This window comes from Corythoichthys intestinalis, chromosome 12, assembly GCF_030265065.1.
Source record: "Corythoichthys intestinalis isolate RoL2023-P3 chromosome 12, ASM3026506v1, whole genome shotgun sequence".
NCBI classification, from domain to species: Eukaryota; Metazoa; Chordata; class Actinopteri; order Syngnathiformes; family Syngnathidae; genus Corythoichthys; species Corythoichthys intestinalis.
Window position 1 is genome coordinate 4,241,838 of NC_080406.1, and position 17,177 is coordinate 4,259,014.

At 39.4% G+C, this 17,177-nt stretch overlaps 1 protein-coding gene across 2 annotated transcripts in view; it reads right to left on the reverse strand.

The window, feature by feature from the left end:
- Window positions 1-17,177, reverse strand: part of clybl (citrate lyase beta like) — a 142,904-nt gene that overhangs the window by 24,231 nt on the left and 101,496 nt on the right. Inside the window, exons 4-5 of one of the 2 annotated variants that reach the window (XM_057852769.1) lie at window positions 12,129-12,230; window positions 852-945 (exon numbers count right to left, since the gene is read on the reverse strand). In XM_057852769.1, the coding sequence (XP_057708752.1) occupies window positions 852-945; window positions 12,129-12,230 (196 nt within the window). The remainder of the gene's footprint in view (window positions 1-851; window positions 946-12,128; window positions 12,231-17,177) is intronic. The other variant, XM_057852770.1, reaches the window with a different exon arrangement.

Sequence of the window (17,177 nt, forward strand, 5' to 3'; positions counted from 1 at the left end):
AACTAGCACAAACGAATGGCACTGATTCGGAACCATTTTGCAGTAAATGAGGAGCTTAGAGGGACGTCATCCCTCCAAATTAGTATCTCAAGCCCCCCAATATACCGCAAAATAGACCCGAATTTTTTTGTGCTCTGTTCGTGCTAGTTGTTATGAAGGCGTCATGTATCTCTTATGCCCTATATTCTGCTTGTTGTCCTTGAACTTTGGTACAAGGGCTATTTATTTTATATTGGGTGTGTTAGACTAATACAAACAGTCAAACACTAAATACAAGAAACGATACTATTCCGATTGATTATATTAAGTGTGTTAGAATAATACAAACAGTCGATTGGTAAATATGATAAAAAATACTATTCCCTTCCCGTGCAAAACCAAAACGAGTTTGACACCCTTGCTCTATCTGATGGGAGGAGAAACTAGTTTGCCCAGTGGAAGGTTGACTCGCACTTGATCTGAGGAAGTAAAGCAGACCTATGGGCAGTGTGGAATCAAACTTTAACCTGTTTGAAAACATGCTGTCAAAATGACAATAGGGGGCAAATTCCCTGAGATATTAGCTTGCTAGCTTGGCTCATAATTGGCTTATTATCCAATTTCAAAGGGTTCGGTCACCGCACATTTAAACTCGTGGGGTTTGGTACCTTTAGTAAGTTTAAGAAACACTGCTTTAAACAATGGAAACAGTTTATAATTAGCAGTATATAGTAGGTATTTAAGCTTGACAATGTGAAACAATATGATTACTAGGTCCAACTATTTATTTAACCATCACATGCCTTCATCTTTCCACTGCAATCACTTCACAACGGAAAGAAAATTAAAACAGGAAACTGGCATAATAGTACCTATACTGGCGCAGAAGTCATCTGAGCCAAACACGATGCCGTCATGATGGAGGCCAACCTCGGGCGCGAGTCGCCTGATTTCCTCGCACACCATCTGGAGAGAAGAAAAGCAGTTGATAAGTGAAACTCCACCGTAAACGCACCAGACTTAAAATGCCTATGAAATCATAAAGCATGTTTATTTCATATTTCACGCGGTATTTTATGCTACTGAATGACATGGACCGCTTGGATGTGTGTGGAAGCGATTAAATTATAGAGTCAAATTTTTTTAATCCCATGCCATGAAAATGAGTGACTTCCTGGATTGAGAAGGAATGCGCATGTGACGTCACCCAGGTCAGCATCTCAGAATACTGCATTGCTTTATAGCATGCAGATGGACTGCGGATTCAGCTGATTTTGCGGATTAATTCGTTAATTTTACGCATCACAGCCAAATGTGCTGCAGGGTTTTGTTGCTGCACCAGGGAGAGGTTTGTGAGCCTTTTTGGGTTTGAAACAGTTCCCGTTCACCCCAAAATTGGACAAAACAAGTCTGACAACTGGGACCATTGGAATTACGAGGAAGTGGGTAAACATTGTGTTATGTATTACGTCAAATACTGGGATCACGGGACACGTTTTAATAAGGAGGTGGCTTGCATTTTGTGGGTGACAATGCCACCGAGAATGCCACTCGGCCGACGACCGATGAATTGTCAAACACCCCCCTCGGTCCTCTTCGTGTGCCCACCGGGAAAGGGCTATACTCGGATTATGCTCATGCAGTTCTCCATATCGTCCAGGCTTCCAGCCCCCTCTGCCCTCTTCGTGTGCCCGGCAATAGACCACTATCCTCGGATTGGGCCGGTTGGTCCGGCGGTCATTCTCCAGCTGCTTCCCCGGCAAACAAGCCCTCCAGCCTGCAGCAGGGGAATGACGAGCTGTAACTTGCTCGCTGCCGGGGGGTTACCGATCGGTGAAGACAATCGACAACCCCGCCGCCGTGTGACATGCTCCGAGGTAGTTTCGTATGATTTTTCGAAAGGCTAGAATAAGACTTTGGAACGCCGCTCGGTTCGGTTAGCATGTCACGCCTCCCGGTTTGTTTACGCTCTCCGAAGCCAGAGAAATGACAAAAGCCGGAATAACTCCGGTGGCATAAAGTATCGTTTGGGAGTTGCAGGAAGTGGACAGTTTTGACCGTTAAGGAGTAATTTTTCCATGTCATACTGAATAAATGCATTTTGAATATTTCTTATTCCATTTAGCAAAAGACTTATTTGTCATGACCATACCATTTATTTAGCAAATGGGGGAAAACACAAAGATAAAAATATCCTGTAAAAATATTGGAGTAGAGAGATTGAAACAATAACATTTTTGCTGCTCTATTCATCGCCTTTTCCTCGTTCTGAGTAATTCCCCCTCAATGGGCCGGATTCTAAATCAGATGAAATTGTGACCCTGCTGACGTCATCCTCCAGCTGGGGACGCTAGAGCGCTATAATGACAGGCGGGGCTAAATGGTAGATTAAAAGACAAATTTTTCGTCATCTGCGCTTTGCCAAATTGTTGTATATAGTCGAATCGTCTTCAAAATATGATTCTAATTCACATAATAACGCCATTTAAGAATTTTTCACGCTGTCAGAGGCACTTTAAATCTAATTATATTACACCCCCAGTGTTCCAACATCAAACAGTGGAGCGCTTTGATTTGCCTTCAGAAGGAACGCAACAAAAAAGCACTCATTACAAAAGTATATTCCCCTTATCAAATATGATAATGAACGCAAATCTTTACTCTCTATCGACGGTGGGAATTAAAATACTAGACAACACGGTAAGCCACCAGTGGGCACACACATGAAGGGTCAGTGCCGTGACGTTTCCCTTTGAAGTTTAGAAAAATCGTGATTCATTGAAATGTTGATGGACAAGCCTTCATATCGGATTGTTTTGTCCGATTCATCCACTTCTACTTAATGGTGTTTAACAGCAGATAAAGGGGTGGACTTATTAAACAGATTTGTTGCACACTTAAGATGCCGTCATTAAAATTAGAGGTCGACCGATATATCGGGCTGATATATGGACTACCCAAAATATCGACCTATTGACTCATTCACTCCCAGCAATTTTCAACGGTGCAACCTCCTTCGGTCCCGGCCGTTTTACTGGATTTTGACTGATTTTGCAAGGCCCACAGAAAATTGTTCTTTGCTATATAAACATGGAACCCTCTCTTCTTTCAGCAGGAAAATTTTTTTTTCCATTGTTTAGAAATCAGCATTAGAAAATAGCTTAGCTTGAGCAATTTTCCAATTTCTGATGAAAAAAGAGAAATTGAGCTTTTTGTGAAAGCATACATTTCAAACATAACTTTGACTTTAAAGAGCATATGACACGAGAAAAAAAGTCTTAATGGCATTATTATGTGAATTAGAATCATATTTTGAGACGATTCGACTATATACAACAATTTAGAAAAGCACAGATGACGAGAAATTAGTCTTTTAATCTGCCGGTTAGCCACGCCTGCCATTATAGGGCTTTAGCGTCCCCAACAGGTGGATGACGTCAGCGGTAGACTGGGCTCATCGGTTTTACTATTCAGCCCATTGAGGGGGAATTATTCAGAACGAGGAAAACGCGACGAAGAGAGCCGCAAAATGTCATTTGCCACGTTTACATGGAGCCAAATATTCCAATTACAATCGGAATATTTGTTCAAACCGAATAAATGTGTTCCATATAAACACCTCATTCGGAATGAACAGGCCCAAACCGAATGGAATTTCATTCCGATTCACAGGGGTGGAATATTCCTTTTCCCAAAACGATTAGAAGTAAAATTATATCATGTAAACAGGGAAGCGGAATGGTGTCTGGTTGCGTTCTTTCTGCGCATGCTCCGTACTGACGTGGTGACGTCACTTGGTGACGTAAGTAACGTCACTTGCAACATGGCTTCCAAGCACACGCACAGGCACCCACACAACTTTTTAAATGAACGGCGTATCATTCTGAAGTTTTGTTTCCACTCGAAAAGTTAAAACAGCAGCTGATCTGACGATCGATCTCCATGTTTTGCAACGTGACGCTTTGTTTTGATTAATCTGCGCATGTCAGACGGCAGTTGTCAAACGTCCTTTCGGAATAAAGGCAGTCACATGTAAACGCTGGATCGGAATAGATGAAGTGACATGTAAACAGCTGATGTGAAATTTCCATTCGGAATGATTTGAATCGGTATGAATAAAAGTCAGCATGTAAACGTGGCTATTGTTTCAGTCTCTCTACTCCAATATTTTTACAGGATAATCTTTTTATCCAAGTATTTTCCCCAATAGCTATATAAATGGCTTGAGAAGGACCAGTCAGCCCGTCGAGGGAGAACTATTCACAACGAGGAAAACGTGACGAAGACAGCGGCAAAATGTCATTGTTTCTGTCTCTTTACTTCAATATTTTTACAGGATATTCTTTTTATCCAAGTATTTTCCCCAATTGCTAAATAAATGGCATGTTCATGACAAATAACAGTCTTGTGTTGAATGGAATATGAAATAATAAAAATGCATTTATTCAGGACGACATGGCCAAATTACTCCATAATGGTAAAAAATGTCGACTTCACCTTTACTGTCGCACCTCCCGAACGATATTTTATGACACCTAAATCGGACATATGTCATTTCCCTTCCCCGGCTTCGGAGAATGTAAACAAACAAGAAGCCGTGACAGCTAGCCGACATGCTAACCCGAACCGAGTGATGTTTCAAAGTCTTCGAAGTGGAAAATCACACATAACTATCCTGGATTATTTGACATGACGACCCGGTTGTCGATTGTCTTAGTGGATCGGCAAACCGCCCGGCGGAGAGCAATTTACAGTTAGTTCCCCGGAGGAGGGTGGCTGGATTTGTTGTGCAGCTAACGTGCTGCTGCTAATAAGCATTAGGAGAGCTTTTTACATGCCTATCAATGATCAAACGTAAGTAGTCCTTCATTTAAAGGAAGTTTGTAGTGTTTACTTTGTAATCGCTGTATTCGTATTTGACATAATACAAAACAAGATGTTTACTCACTTCCTCATAAGTCCAATGGTCCCACAGTAAATATCCACGGTGAATGGGAACCTTTTGAAAGTCCAAAAAGGCGCATACGCATCTCCCTCATACAGAATAATTTTTCTGCAGCCGTTTGGTTGGCGTGATGCGAAAAATAAACGTATTAATCCGCAAAATCAGCTGAATCCTTCGTCCTCATACACAACAGTACACTGTAGCGTGAAGAGGACGTCTTCTACCGTACACGTCACAGCGCCCTCCTCCTCAATGCAAGACCGAAGCCGGAAGTCACTCATTTTCATGGCGCGGGATTCAAAAAACTAAATAAAAATAGCGATCGCTTCCACACACATCCAAGCGGCCCATATCATTCAGGGGCATAAAATACCGCATGTATTATGAAATAAACATGCGTTTTCGTGTCACAGGCACTTTAACACAGGTATTTTATGCTTTAGTTACATCCCAAACATCTGAATAATGTTTTTTCCTTTTACAAAATAACAAACAACAAGACAAAGAGAGCTTTTGATAGAAAAGTAACCATTTATTTACACATAACTAAATGAGAGATGACGCTGTTGAGGCCGTGACAGCCGGGGTAAACTTTTCCCTCATTGCCGCCTGTCTCGTGAAGATGGATTTTTTGGAGTATTTCTTTTGTGGTGACCACTGCCTCGTGGCGGAGTTCGCCTGGGGGGAACTGGTTTGGCAGTGCGTGTTTCCGGCTGTCGTGGGACGGACACTGGAAGGTGCGGGGGATGCGAGCCGATCCCATGCCGCCGTGCTCGGCTTGGTGAGCAGCACAGACTCAACGGCATCGTCCGCTGCACTGGTGGTGCCGGTCGTTCTGCTGTGCCTGGCATCCCGGGCATCCTCCCGGTTGTTCTGCTCGGTTGTCCACCTCCTGGACGTCCATTCGTTCGTCTTCCGCCGGCGCCCCGCTGTTCGTTCTGTTGAATCGGGTTGGGGGTCTTACCAAATGCGCTACTGCCCTCCATTGGCCATTTTTATTGCTTTAAAATGGATTTTCAGCATTGCGGTTTGGAGCTAGGTTGAATCAGAACCGAGAGAGGTCTCTTATGAAAAAAAACATAAAAGTCGTATAAATACGTCTTTGTGACACTCAAACAATTAAAAATAGAACATATTTATACGTTTTTGGGAGCAAATGAGTTAATGAGGATAGCATGCAAACAATGACGGGGGAAAAATAAGTAAGTGAACCCTCTGCCTAAGGAGACTTGCAATTGAGGAGCAATTGAAACTAGAGCAGGGCGGTAAACCGAAAATTTACCGTTATCGAAATTCTTCACGATGACTGACGTAATTTTGACCATGTCAGTAAATTCGGTAATTTAATAAAACAAGAAAATATAGTCTTTTCATCCCTCTTTAAGTCTGTGTTGTTCAGCTATGTTCATTCCCCTTTAAGAAAGCAGACAGTGTGCTTACGTATGGTGGTTTACGTCCTATGTGGTTTTCAGAAAGCCAAACAAACAGAAGCCCGGTAGGCTTAAGTTAGCTCCGCCAAACTTTCACCCGACATTAAGTAAACTCTTGGCGAGTTCCAGACGGGCTTTCGCCTGCTGTCCTCCCTTGTTCTCACGATTTCAGGAGAGGATGCTTTCAGTGCTTTCTTCTGGTAGCCAAGCCACAGGCTAATGCTAGCGGCTAACAGCGGCTACAAATGAACGTGATGGAGTCTGATAGCGGCTCTAACCTTGTCGGAACGGCTGAAATTAATGAGTGGACTGGGCACGGACTTCATGTAGCAATCATTATGTCGCGTTATCTGGCATCTCTGTGTGATTTCTCTAAAAGCTTTTATGATGGTAAAGCACTCAGCATAAAGTATAATCCAACAGTGAAGCCTATATATAATATGACAGTTTAATGGACACAGCTATTTTTTGTATGTGTTTGCTTTATTCTGCCATCATAAAATCTTAAATGTTTCGTTGGCATCAGAGCAATACAGCTTTAATGTGGTTGTGTCTGTGTGGGGGGTGCAAAAATGTTCTGAAAAAAAAAAACCCTGAAACCTTGACGTAAACAGTTGTGTTGAATAATTATGTCACCCGAGCCATTACCAATAAGTTATCTGGAGTGCACTGTTAAAGCTGCAAGTCATTTGTGTTAGAATGGCATGTCTGCACAGTTGTCATATTGATTTTTATAATGTTGTACATTTTTCAAGTCATACAAGCTGTTATAAATGTTCACACTAGAATTCTTATTGTTTACAAGACTTTTTTTTAATACTTAATGTTTAGACTGCATGTGCAATTGTTAAATTGAAAGCTGGTAAAAAATGTAACGAGAAACAGTTAATTTGTATTCCATGCATTGATTCAAATTTTCCAATTATATAACAGTCCGCTTGTGCAAATTTATCGTCATTTATCGTTATCGAGGTAAATCTGCTCAATTTATCGTGATACGTACTTAAGGCCATATCGCCCAGCCCTAATTGAAACCAGTTTTTACCAAACAATTTAAGTCAGGTGTGTGCCCAAACACTGATGAGTGGTTTAAAGCAATATAACAGAATTTTCTGAGGGCCTTGCACCGGTGAAAATGGCTGGGAGTGAATGAGTTAAAATATGAAAACCTAAAAATTTTTGAGTGGTTTTAGTTAAAGCAGACACTGTTTTTACATCTGTGTGATTTCGACAAAGATAAGATCACATTTGATGGTGATTTTGTGCAGAATGTGAGAAATTCCAAAAGGTTTAGATACTTTTTCATTCCACTTTATATACTATATATTCACTATTTTACACTGTTGGTCTACTGCGTGATCAAGCGTGAAAATGTTTCGTTGACCATGTTTGTTTGTCAATGGGACATCAATATAACAAATTTTGACAAAATCTATTGGGATTCTTTTTCTTGTTTTGGGGTCAAAAATGTGGATTAAATTGGTCAGTGAAGAAAAGAACAGTTTGGACATGAAGGTTATGGTGTCCTGAAAAAAGGGACCCAACCAGGCCATTGTGAAGTTTTTTCTTTGAAATATGAAGGCAATATCAAAGGCATTAGGGCTGCAGCTATCGATTATTTTACTAGTCGATTAATCGATGAACTAGTTAGTTCGAATAATCGAGTAATCGGATAAGGAACATGAAAAATTAAAATACCTTAGCTGAGCCTCAAATGGTATAAAAACATAAATGAGGATCTAAATGCAACAAAATAGTAATTGGCTAACTTACATAACAAAAGCCCGCTAGTTTAAATGCTATAAAATGCGGACGTTTTAAAAAAAAATTTTTTTTTTTACAATGCTCTTAACAAATGGTTCAGACACATATTCCCACAAAAACGGCCAAATATACCTATGAACTAAATTACGAATGCATTAAAAAACAAGGGCTGTCAAAATTATCGCGTTAACCAGCTGTAAATAATTTTTTAAATTAATCCCGTTAAAATATTTGTTGCAATTAACGCACAGATGCCCCGCTCAAACAGATTAAAATGACAGCACAGTCAAAGGTGTAGTTGTTGTGTTTTTCGGAGTTTTGCCGCCCTCTGCTGGTGCTTAGGTGCGACTGATTTTATAGACCCTACCCACGTGACGTCACAACTCCTTCCTCCTGACTGGTGCCGCCCAATTGTCCGTCAACACATCATGTTTACATGTTACGGCTACGTACATTCCTCCTATTTACGACGTGTTTTTCTGCTCGTTAACATTAATAATCAAAATGGTGAAGGCGTGTGTGGCGGTCGGTTGCAATAACAGAGAAGATAGACGGAGAAGACTGAGAGACTTGAAGTTCTACCGGATTCCGAGAGACCCGGAGAGAAGAGAGCGAGATGGGCTGCTGCAATTCGAGGAGAAAACTGGGCTCCAAACGATTACCACAGATTATGTAGTAGTCATTTTATATCTGGTAAGATGCATTTAATATATATTTAGAGGGTTTTGGGCTGACAACCACAATTAAGATCATTGCTAGGCTAATCGCTGACAACATACACGTATGTATGTAGTGAGAGTGCTATCGCTAAACCATATAAACATTAAAAGCCCTAACTCCATTGACAAACGACATGAAATACATTAGACTTGACGGTGGATGTTAGCAATAACAAAAGATTTTGAATTGAAAATTTCGTAACTCACCTTTCCAAGCACAAGATAGATTCCTGCCGAATTTTCGTGGACGAGGACCTGTTTCACCCAACCAGCAACGAAGTATTAATAAGCCTCCAAGCTCTTAAAGTTTTTCAAACTTTCGTGAGAATAGGCTGATTTTGTGTGGACAAGATAGTTGTACATATCAGGCTAGCTAGCAGATATCAGGCAAATACGGCGGAGACAGCGGGTCGAAAAACATCGATTTAGGCATCAAATATGGATCTGGCGAATGGATAAACTGAAGCTTTTCCACATAACGCCTTTTATGCAACGCATCAAGTGAGTTTACGGCATCCGAAAGCACCGGGTCTTACATGAAATGCATTATAAATTGCTCGATCAATTGAGACCATTGATAATACAGACACAAAATGACGGACAAGGGGGCGGAACCATACAGCGAGCACGTGATTTTGTGACATCGGTGGGTAGGGTCTATAGGCTTCAGCACCCATGAGCATTGTGTAAGTAATTATTGACATCAACAATGGTGGGCTACCAGTTTATTTTTTGATTGAAAATTTTACAAATGTTATTAAAACGAAATCATTAAGAGGGGTTTTAACCCTTTAAGGTCTGGGCCTATTTTGTCTGATTTTGCATGCCTTTGAAGTTGCCTTTATATTTCAAAGAAAGAATTGTTTACGATGGCCTGGTTTGGTCCCTTTTTTTGTGACACCTTGAACTTCATGTCCAAACTGTTGTTTCCTTCACTGACCAATTATAAATCATCATTTTGGGCCCAAAAAGACCAAAAATTCCAAAATCGTTTTGTCAAAATTTTTAATATTGATGTCCAATTGACAACCAAACATGCGTAACGAACCGTTTTGAAACTTTGTAATATTTATTCAACATGTTAGGATGAACATTCAACCAAAAAAATTTAGAATAAATAGTCTTATATTTGACAATTCAACATAAACAACAGGTATAGCCATAGGCGTTTTTTGCCTTTATACATGCTCTAGTCAAAACAGGTTATATGCAGCAGACCGAACAGTGAAAAAATATATACCATCTAACACAAAAAGTGTTTAGAGGCCATCTCTTTATGAGTTTAGGTATTGCGGCCCATCACCTGATGAAAACTATGTACACACAATCAAGCTTCCTGAACACACATTTATATACACAAATTGAGAAGACTGATTGTGGGAAAAAAAAATATAGATATAACATTGGGAAAAAAAGTATTTTCAAAAATATTTACAATAAACAAGTTAATTTTTTTTCAGGCATGCCACTCCGAAAAGCAGTTTCGTCCTGGAATTAGACACAGGGCGACATCACACAGCCCACACTTCCATGGGGTGTCGGTCCTCTTTCCACCCTTCCGCCCTTCCATTTTCATTTCACTTTACTTTCATTGTCACTATAAATGTACATGAAAAAAAGTCAGTATTTATGAAAATAATAAAGTATAAAAAATATATATATATACAGCAATAAATAATAATGGAAATCTATATATATGACAATAGAAAGAATACCATAGCTGAATATGTGCTACATCCCTAATCTTCATATAGAAAGAAGAACACCACAATTATAAATTCCTGCCTTGGATACACACAGTGCACGTACGACTTTGATCTGATATGCACATTTTATTATTATATACACAAACACACACTTATATTGCATCAAAATTAACTTTGTCTTGCAATATCAAAAGAAACTTTCAAAAGAAACTTTTTCAGCATCAAAAAAAAAAAGTGAGTTTGCTTACCTCTGCTCGTCGATGGCGTCACCCACGTGTTCAAATCCGTCACTATCTTCACTCGAGGACTCTTCCGAAGAAGACGATGATGACGAATTTGGACCATCCTCTTCCTCAAGTTGATCAAAAAGCACAATTGCCTGCGCTAAATTTAGTTTTCCGTTCATTCTCAAAGTCACACAAAGTCGCTGCTCGAGCCACACGGCCGTCGCTCGCCACCTCGCTGCTTCAGAACACTCCTCCCTCTCGTTCGGTGGAACCTCGCACGGCAGTTATATTTATAAAAAAAAAAAAAAAAAACGCATTTTGTGCTTCCACTGTGACTTCGAAAGGGTTCGTTTGATTTGTGTTTTTTTCATGGAGCTTCCGTTTTGAAAAAGGACAAGAAATGATGGAAATATAGACATAAACAAATGATCTATGCAGCGTTTTAATGTTTTTTTGAGAGGACAATAAAACTATAAAACTTAAATGACAATATCTCACGTTTTAGTTGGTCGATTGACTTCAAATAATAACGAGAGTAAACCGCAACTTCCGCACTTTAAAACGAGACCAACCAACGGCATGTGGGTGACGTAATTAAAACGTGAGGTCGCTTCAAAGACGACGTGCGCTGAGGACGCGCCGGCGCGTCCTTCGACTCTCAAGGGTTAATATAAAATTTCTATAACTTGTAGTTCTTAATAGATAAATGTTTGTACAAGTCTTTCTATCCATGGATCACTTTAACAGAATGTTAATAATGTTAATGCCACCTTGTTGATTTATTGTTATAATAAACAAATACAGTTTCTATGTACCGTATGTTGAATGTATATATCCATCTTGTGTCTTATCTTTCCATTCCAACAATAATTTACAGAAAAATATGGCATATTTTATAGATGGTTTGAATTGCGATTAATTGCGATTAATTACAATTAATTAATTTTTAAGCTGTAATTAACTCGATTAAAATTTTTAATTGTTTGACAGCCCTATGAAAAACATTAACTGAAACAAAAACTTAGCTTATGTTGGTCTTAACAGGGAGCAGTTGGATTCAGCCATGCGAAATGAGGCAGACCAGAGGGCAGTGAATCCGCACTAATCAATAAAACTTAATGGTAACACTTTCAAAATAAACCATTACTAAACGAATACTCGAAGCAACAAAATTTAATTCGAATATTTTTTCTTATCGAATACTCGAGTTAATCAATTAATCGTTGCAGCACTAAAAGGCATGCAAATTCGGACAAAATAGGCCTAGGTGTTAAAGGGTTAACTGACAAAAAAAAAAAAAAGTGTCATATAGAAATTTGGGAGGATGGGGGATGGCTTGGTAGTCATTTTTAATTTACCTTTAAGTTGAGCAGGCCCACAGCAGTTTCAACAAAGGTCACCAGGCGAACAGGTTCCGTCAGCGGCCGTCCTTTCAAGCTGCGCTGAAACCTGTCAACGAACTAAAGAACACAGGCGGCGCGACTCATTAGATGGCTGTTTGCACGAACGGCAAAACAACACGGCGCGGCGAGATTACAATAAATTAATTTTGTTTGTACGGCAGACGTACATCAGACATTTTGTATCCTCAGCAGAGTTTAGCGGTAATAACGACCCGTCGCCGCCCTTTGATGAATCCCAAATTCATTTGTAATAGATGTTTAAATGAATAAATTAAAAGATGCATCATGCTCCAAGGGACTGTAAAGTTGCCGCTCCACACTGTGCAGCTGCCACCCTAAGTGCTCTTACCGCTGCATTATTAGCCCACTCCAAAGAGCTCACACTGCGCTATTGTGGGAGAATTAATTCAAGATGTTAAAATAAAACGGAATGAAATGTTACGGATACCGGTAAGCGATATGACAGTCCGTCAAAAGAGGCGAAACAAAGTGGAATATTTTGATACGAATAGGGGCGTGACAAAATATCAAAATATATCGTGAAACTTTGTACACCAAAAAGTTATCATTAGGCTCCTGCCGAGAATCGATTTATCGTTTTAAAAATGTGTGAATGTTGCTACCAAAATTTTCCATGAGACTAGTGTCTCTGATAACTCAACGGCTGCCTTTGACGCAAGGGCGTAGGTTTGGTCTCAAAAATGGTAGGGACGATATAACAGCATAACCTGCTTGTACACTTTTTGCTGGGGACGGGACATTAATAAGACCAAACAATTTGGGTGAATGGGGGTCAGGGCTACATTTCTCACAAATATGAACCTAATTCATTGGTAGGCTAAATGATCAATGCAAAATACATGTGTATTGACTTATACTTTCATATTTATTGGTTTAGGTGATACACCGTTCCATTCAAACCTTTGTTTTCAAAAACTACTAAAGAAGCAGTTTGAAAACTTCCAGAATAAATAGCAAATTTATATTTCACTATTTGGTAAATGGTGTTATACTTATATGGCACTTTTCCACCTTTCAAGGCGCTTTACACTATCTCGCCATCCATCTACTGGTGACGCAGCACCAGGAGCAATGTGGGGTTCAGTGTCTTGCTCAAGGACACTTAGACAAGTTCATCAGGACTTGAACCCACAACCTCTGGGTTGGTGGGCAACTACTCTACCACTGAGCCACTCCATCCCCATTTGAAAATAACTCAAAATTTTATTAGGGTTAGGGTTAGCACATGCTTTGCAAATGCACATCTTTTGGGTTTTTCTAGGCACAAAGATGCAATTGTTGGCCATTTTCAACAATATACTAAATCTAAAATAAAGACATTGATTGTCTAAAAAAGGTTCAATATTAGGTGAAATGTCTTGTTTTCTTATGTATATTTTAGGGCTGTCAAATGATTAAAAGTTTTTAATCGAGTTAATTACAGCTTAAAAATTAATTAATCGCAATTCAAAGCATCTATAAAATACGCCATATTTTTCTGTAAATTATTGTTGGAATGAAAAGATAAGACACAAGACGGATATATACATTCAACATACGGTACATAAGTACTGTATTTGTTTATTGTAACCATAAATCAACAAGATGGCATTAACATTATTAAAATTTTCTTAAAGCGATCCATGAATAGAAAGAGTTGTATTTCTTAAAGGATAAATGTTAGTACAAGTTATAGAAATTTTATATTAAAACCCCTCTTAATGTTTTCGTTTGATTAAAATTTGTTTAATTTTCAATCAAAAAATAAACTAGAAGCTCGCCATTGTTGATGTCATTACACCATGCTCACTCCCCAAACCCATAAAATCATTTGGACCCAAGCGCCAGCAGAGAGCGCCAAATAACAAAAAACAAGTAACAAGCGGACATTACACTTCTGTCATTTCAATCTGAGCAGGCCATGTGCGTTAATTGCGTCAAATATTTTAACGTGATTAATTTAAAAAATTAATTACCGCCCGTTAACGCGATAATTTTGACAGCCCTAGTATATTTATCATTGCTCTTTACGTGCAGTGGGCCAAATAAGTATATAGTCAACCACCAATTGTGCAAGTTCTCCTACTTGAAAAGATTAGAGAGGCCTGTAATTGTCAACATGGGTAAACCTCAACCATGAGAGACAGAATGTGGAAAAAATAAAAACAGAAAATCACACTGATTGATTTTTAAAGATTTTTTTTCCAAATTAGAGTGGAAAATAAGTATTTGGTAACCTACAAACAAGCAAGATTTCTGGCTGTCAAAGAGATCTAACTCCTAACGAGGTCTAACGCTCATCACCTGTTTTAACTCATCGGTATAAAAGACACCTGGCCACAACCTCAGTCAGTCACACTCCAAACTCCACTATGGCCAAGACCAAAGAGCTGTCGAAGGACACCAGAGACAAAATTGTAGACCTGCACCAGGCTGGGAAGACTGAATCTGCAATAGGTAAAACGCTTGGTGTAAATAGATCAACTGTGGGAGCAATTGGTAGAAAATGGAAGACATGCAAGACCACTGATAATCTCCCTCGATCTGGGGCTCTATGCAAGATCTCACCCCGTGGCGTCAAAATGACAACAAGAACGGTGAGTAAAAATCCCGGAACCACAGCTAGTGAAAGACCTACAGAGAGCTGGGACCACAGTAAAAAAGGCTACTATCATTAACACAATTTGCCACCAGGGACTCAAATCCTGCACTGCTAGACGTGTCCCCCTACTGAAGAAAGTACACGTCCAGGCCAGTCTGCGGTTCGCTAGAGAGCATTTGGATGATCCAGAAGAGGACTGGATTCAATGATTTAGACACAAATGTCTTACCCATTATATAGCCCAAACACAAAAAGGATTGCTAAAATCAAAGATTTTTTAAAATAAAAAATTAAGTGTTCAAATGCAAATATTTGAGTCTCAAATATTTTTTCGCATTCAAAAACTTTTTCTATATTAAAATTTTTCTTCTTTTGAAGTCATTTTTTGTTTGAAAATATATATTTTTTGTTTGAAGCAACTTATTTTTTCATTAAATAATAAAGACACAAATGTCCTAGCCAAAATGTGGTCCAAACGCAAAACATTACATCAATCAAAAAAGTTGCTTCAATCAAAAAAAAAAAAAAAAAAAAAGCTTTCAAATGCGTTTTTTTTTAAAGTTTCAAATTTATTTTTGCATTCCAACACATTTTTTTAATTGAATAATGAAGACACATCTACCTCCATATAGCTCCGCCCAGGGGATGCAATTTTTGACTGGGGTAACTAAATTGGCATGACACCGGCGGGCGTACCATATTCAATGAATGACGATCTTGGTGAACAGTATAGCTGTCCTAAGCAACCTGATTTAGAATTCCCCTCGAGAATGATGGGAAACAAAAAAACACTCATTTTCAACTAATTATTATATAAATATTCTAGAGTCTTAAAGTGATCCTCTAACTTAAATACATGTAGGCTCTAATAAACCACAATTCTTCTCTTGTACTAAAATATGTTTTTAGAAACACATAAAATGTTAAATCAATGGCAATATTTTATAATATTTAGTCCATATTTTGACCGTTAGTTGGCGCCATGGTTTGCGGGCTCGCAGTCATGACGTCATTGGGATCTTTCGTGCTCAACAATTGCTTATTGCTGCCTAAACCCGCGAAGTAAAATGCCACGATGTGCTGCTTTTGGATGCAATTTCCAGTCAAATGGAAACAAGGGGAGTGAAGTGAGTGGTCAAGGTGGAATTATTATTTTTAGTGAATAAATGTGCATAAGTGGAAGCTTCTCCCCCTTTTCGGTCCCTGTATGCACGTACAACTGGCGCCCGAACATTTTTCCTGGATACTCAGTCAAGTAAGGGATCCGTCTATTTTCTGGATCCAACGGTCCCCCCGCGTCTGCAATATTGGTTTCGCATCTGTCTATTTTTTTCATTTGTCGGTCCCACAGCGGCTTTTCGGACTAGTCTATATAGTGGAATCGACGGCCAGATCGCGGCTGCAACATTGCCATGGGATCGGTCTAATTCCTGGATCTTCGAATGAGTAAAAAACGCTGATTTGGATTAATATTGCTATTCTTCGTGGGAGTTTTTCCCAAATCATACCAAATAATCAAAGCACTATGGTACGCTACAGTGACTCTGACATGGACCTTACAACAATGTTGGAGTTCGTCAGGGAACGCGTGTTTGCGTACTGCTGAGCTCCCGAGCGAAGAGTGGTCAAGGTGGAAATATGATTTTTTTGTGAATAAAATATGCATAGGTGGACGCTGCACCCTTTTTGGTACTTTTATACACGTATCCTACCTACCACGTGTTACAATGTACAAGACATGGATTACACAAGGTGTGCTCTTTGGCCTGTACTGTATGTAAAGCACACGACAGCTCTGGATGTTAACAATCTACATAATTATATTGGGATGAGTTTGAAAACGCAATATGCTTACCTTGAATATCTGCTAATAAAACCGGAGTTCCGAACAGAATAAACTCTCGCTCCCAACCGGAGTTCCCAATAGCATACGCTCTCTCGCTCTGTTGTCATTGAGACTTTTGCTCAACTCTTGTCTTATCAGGTATTTGCTGCAAGCATTTTTCCCTGAAGCTCGTCTTGTGAACGACCGACAGTGCTGTCCTGCTCCTCACTTTTCAGATCTGGTTAAAATAGGAAGGGTAGAACCCACGACATGTTGGGAAAGCTAGCGAGTGACACGCTGGAATTTCGGCAACGAGCCGGGTGACGTCACGCACTGCGACGTAACAAGAATGGCGACCTATCACTTAAAATAATTTTACAAACTTTATTAAAACAAAAACATTCAGAGGGGTTTTAATATCAAATTACTATAACTCATACTAACATTTATCTTTTAAGAATTACTTGTCTTAAAAATAGGGGATCCCTTTATGTTAATTTTATTGCTGACACTGCGTTTTGGGGTCATCAACATGTTGTGTCCCCCCTGGCCCAAAAGTCAACTTGCCCTACTTGTA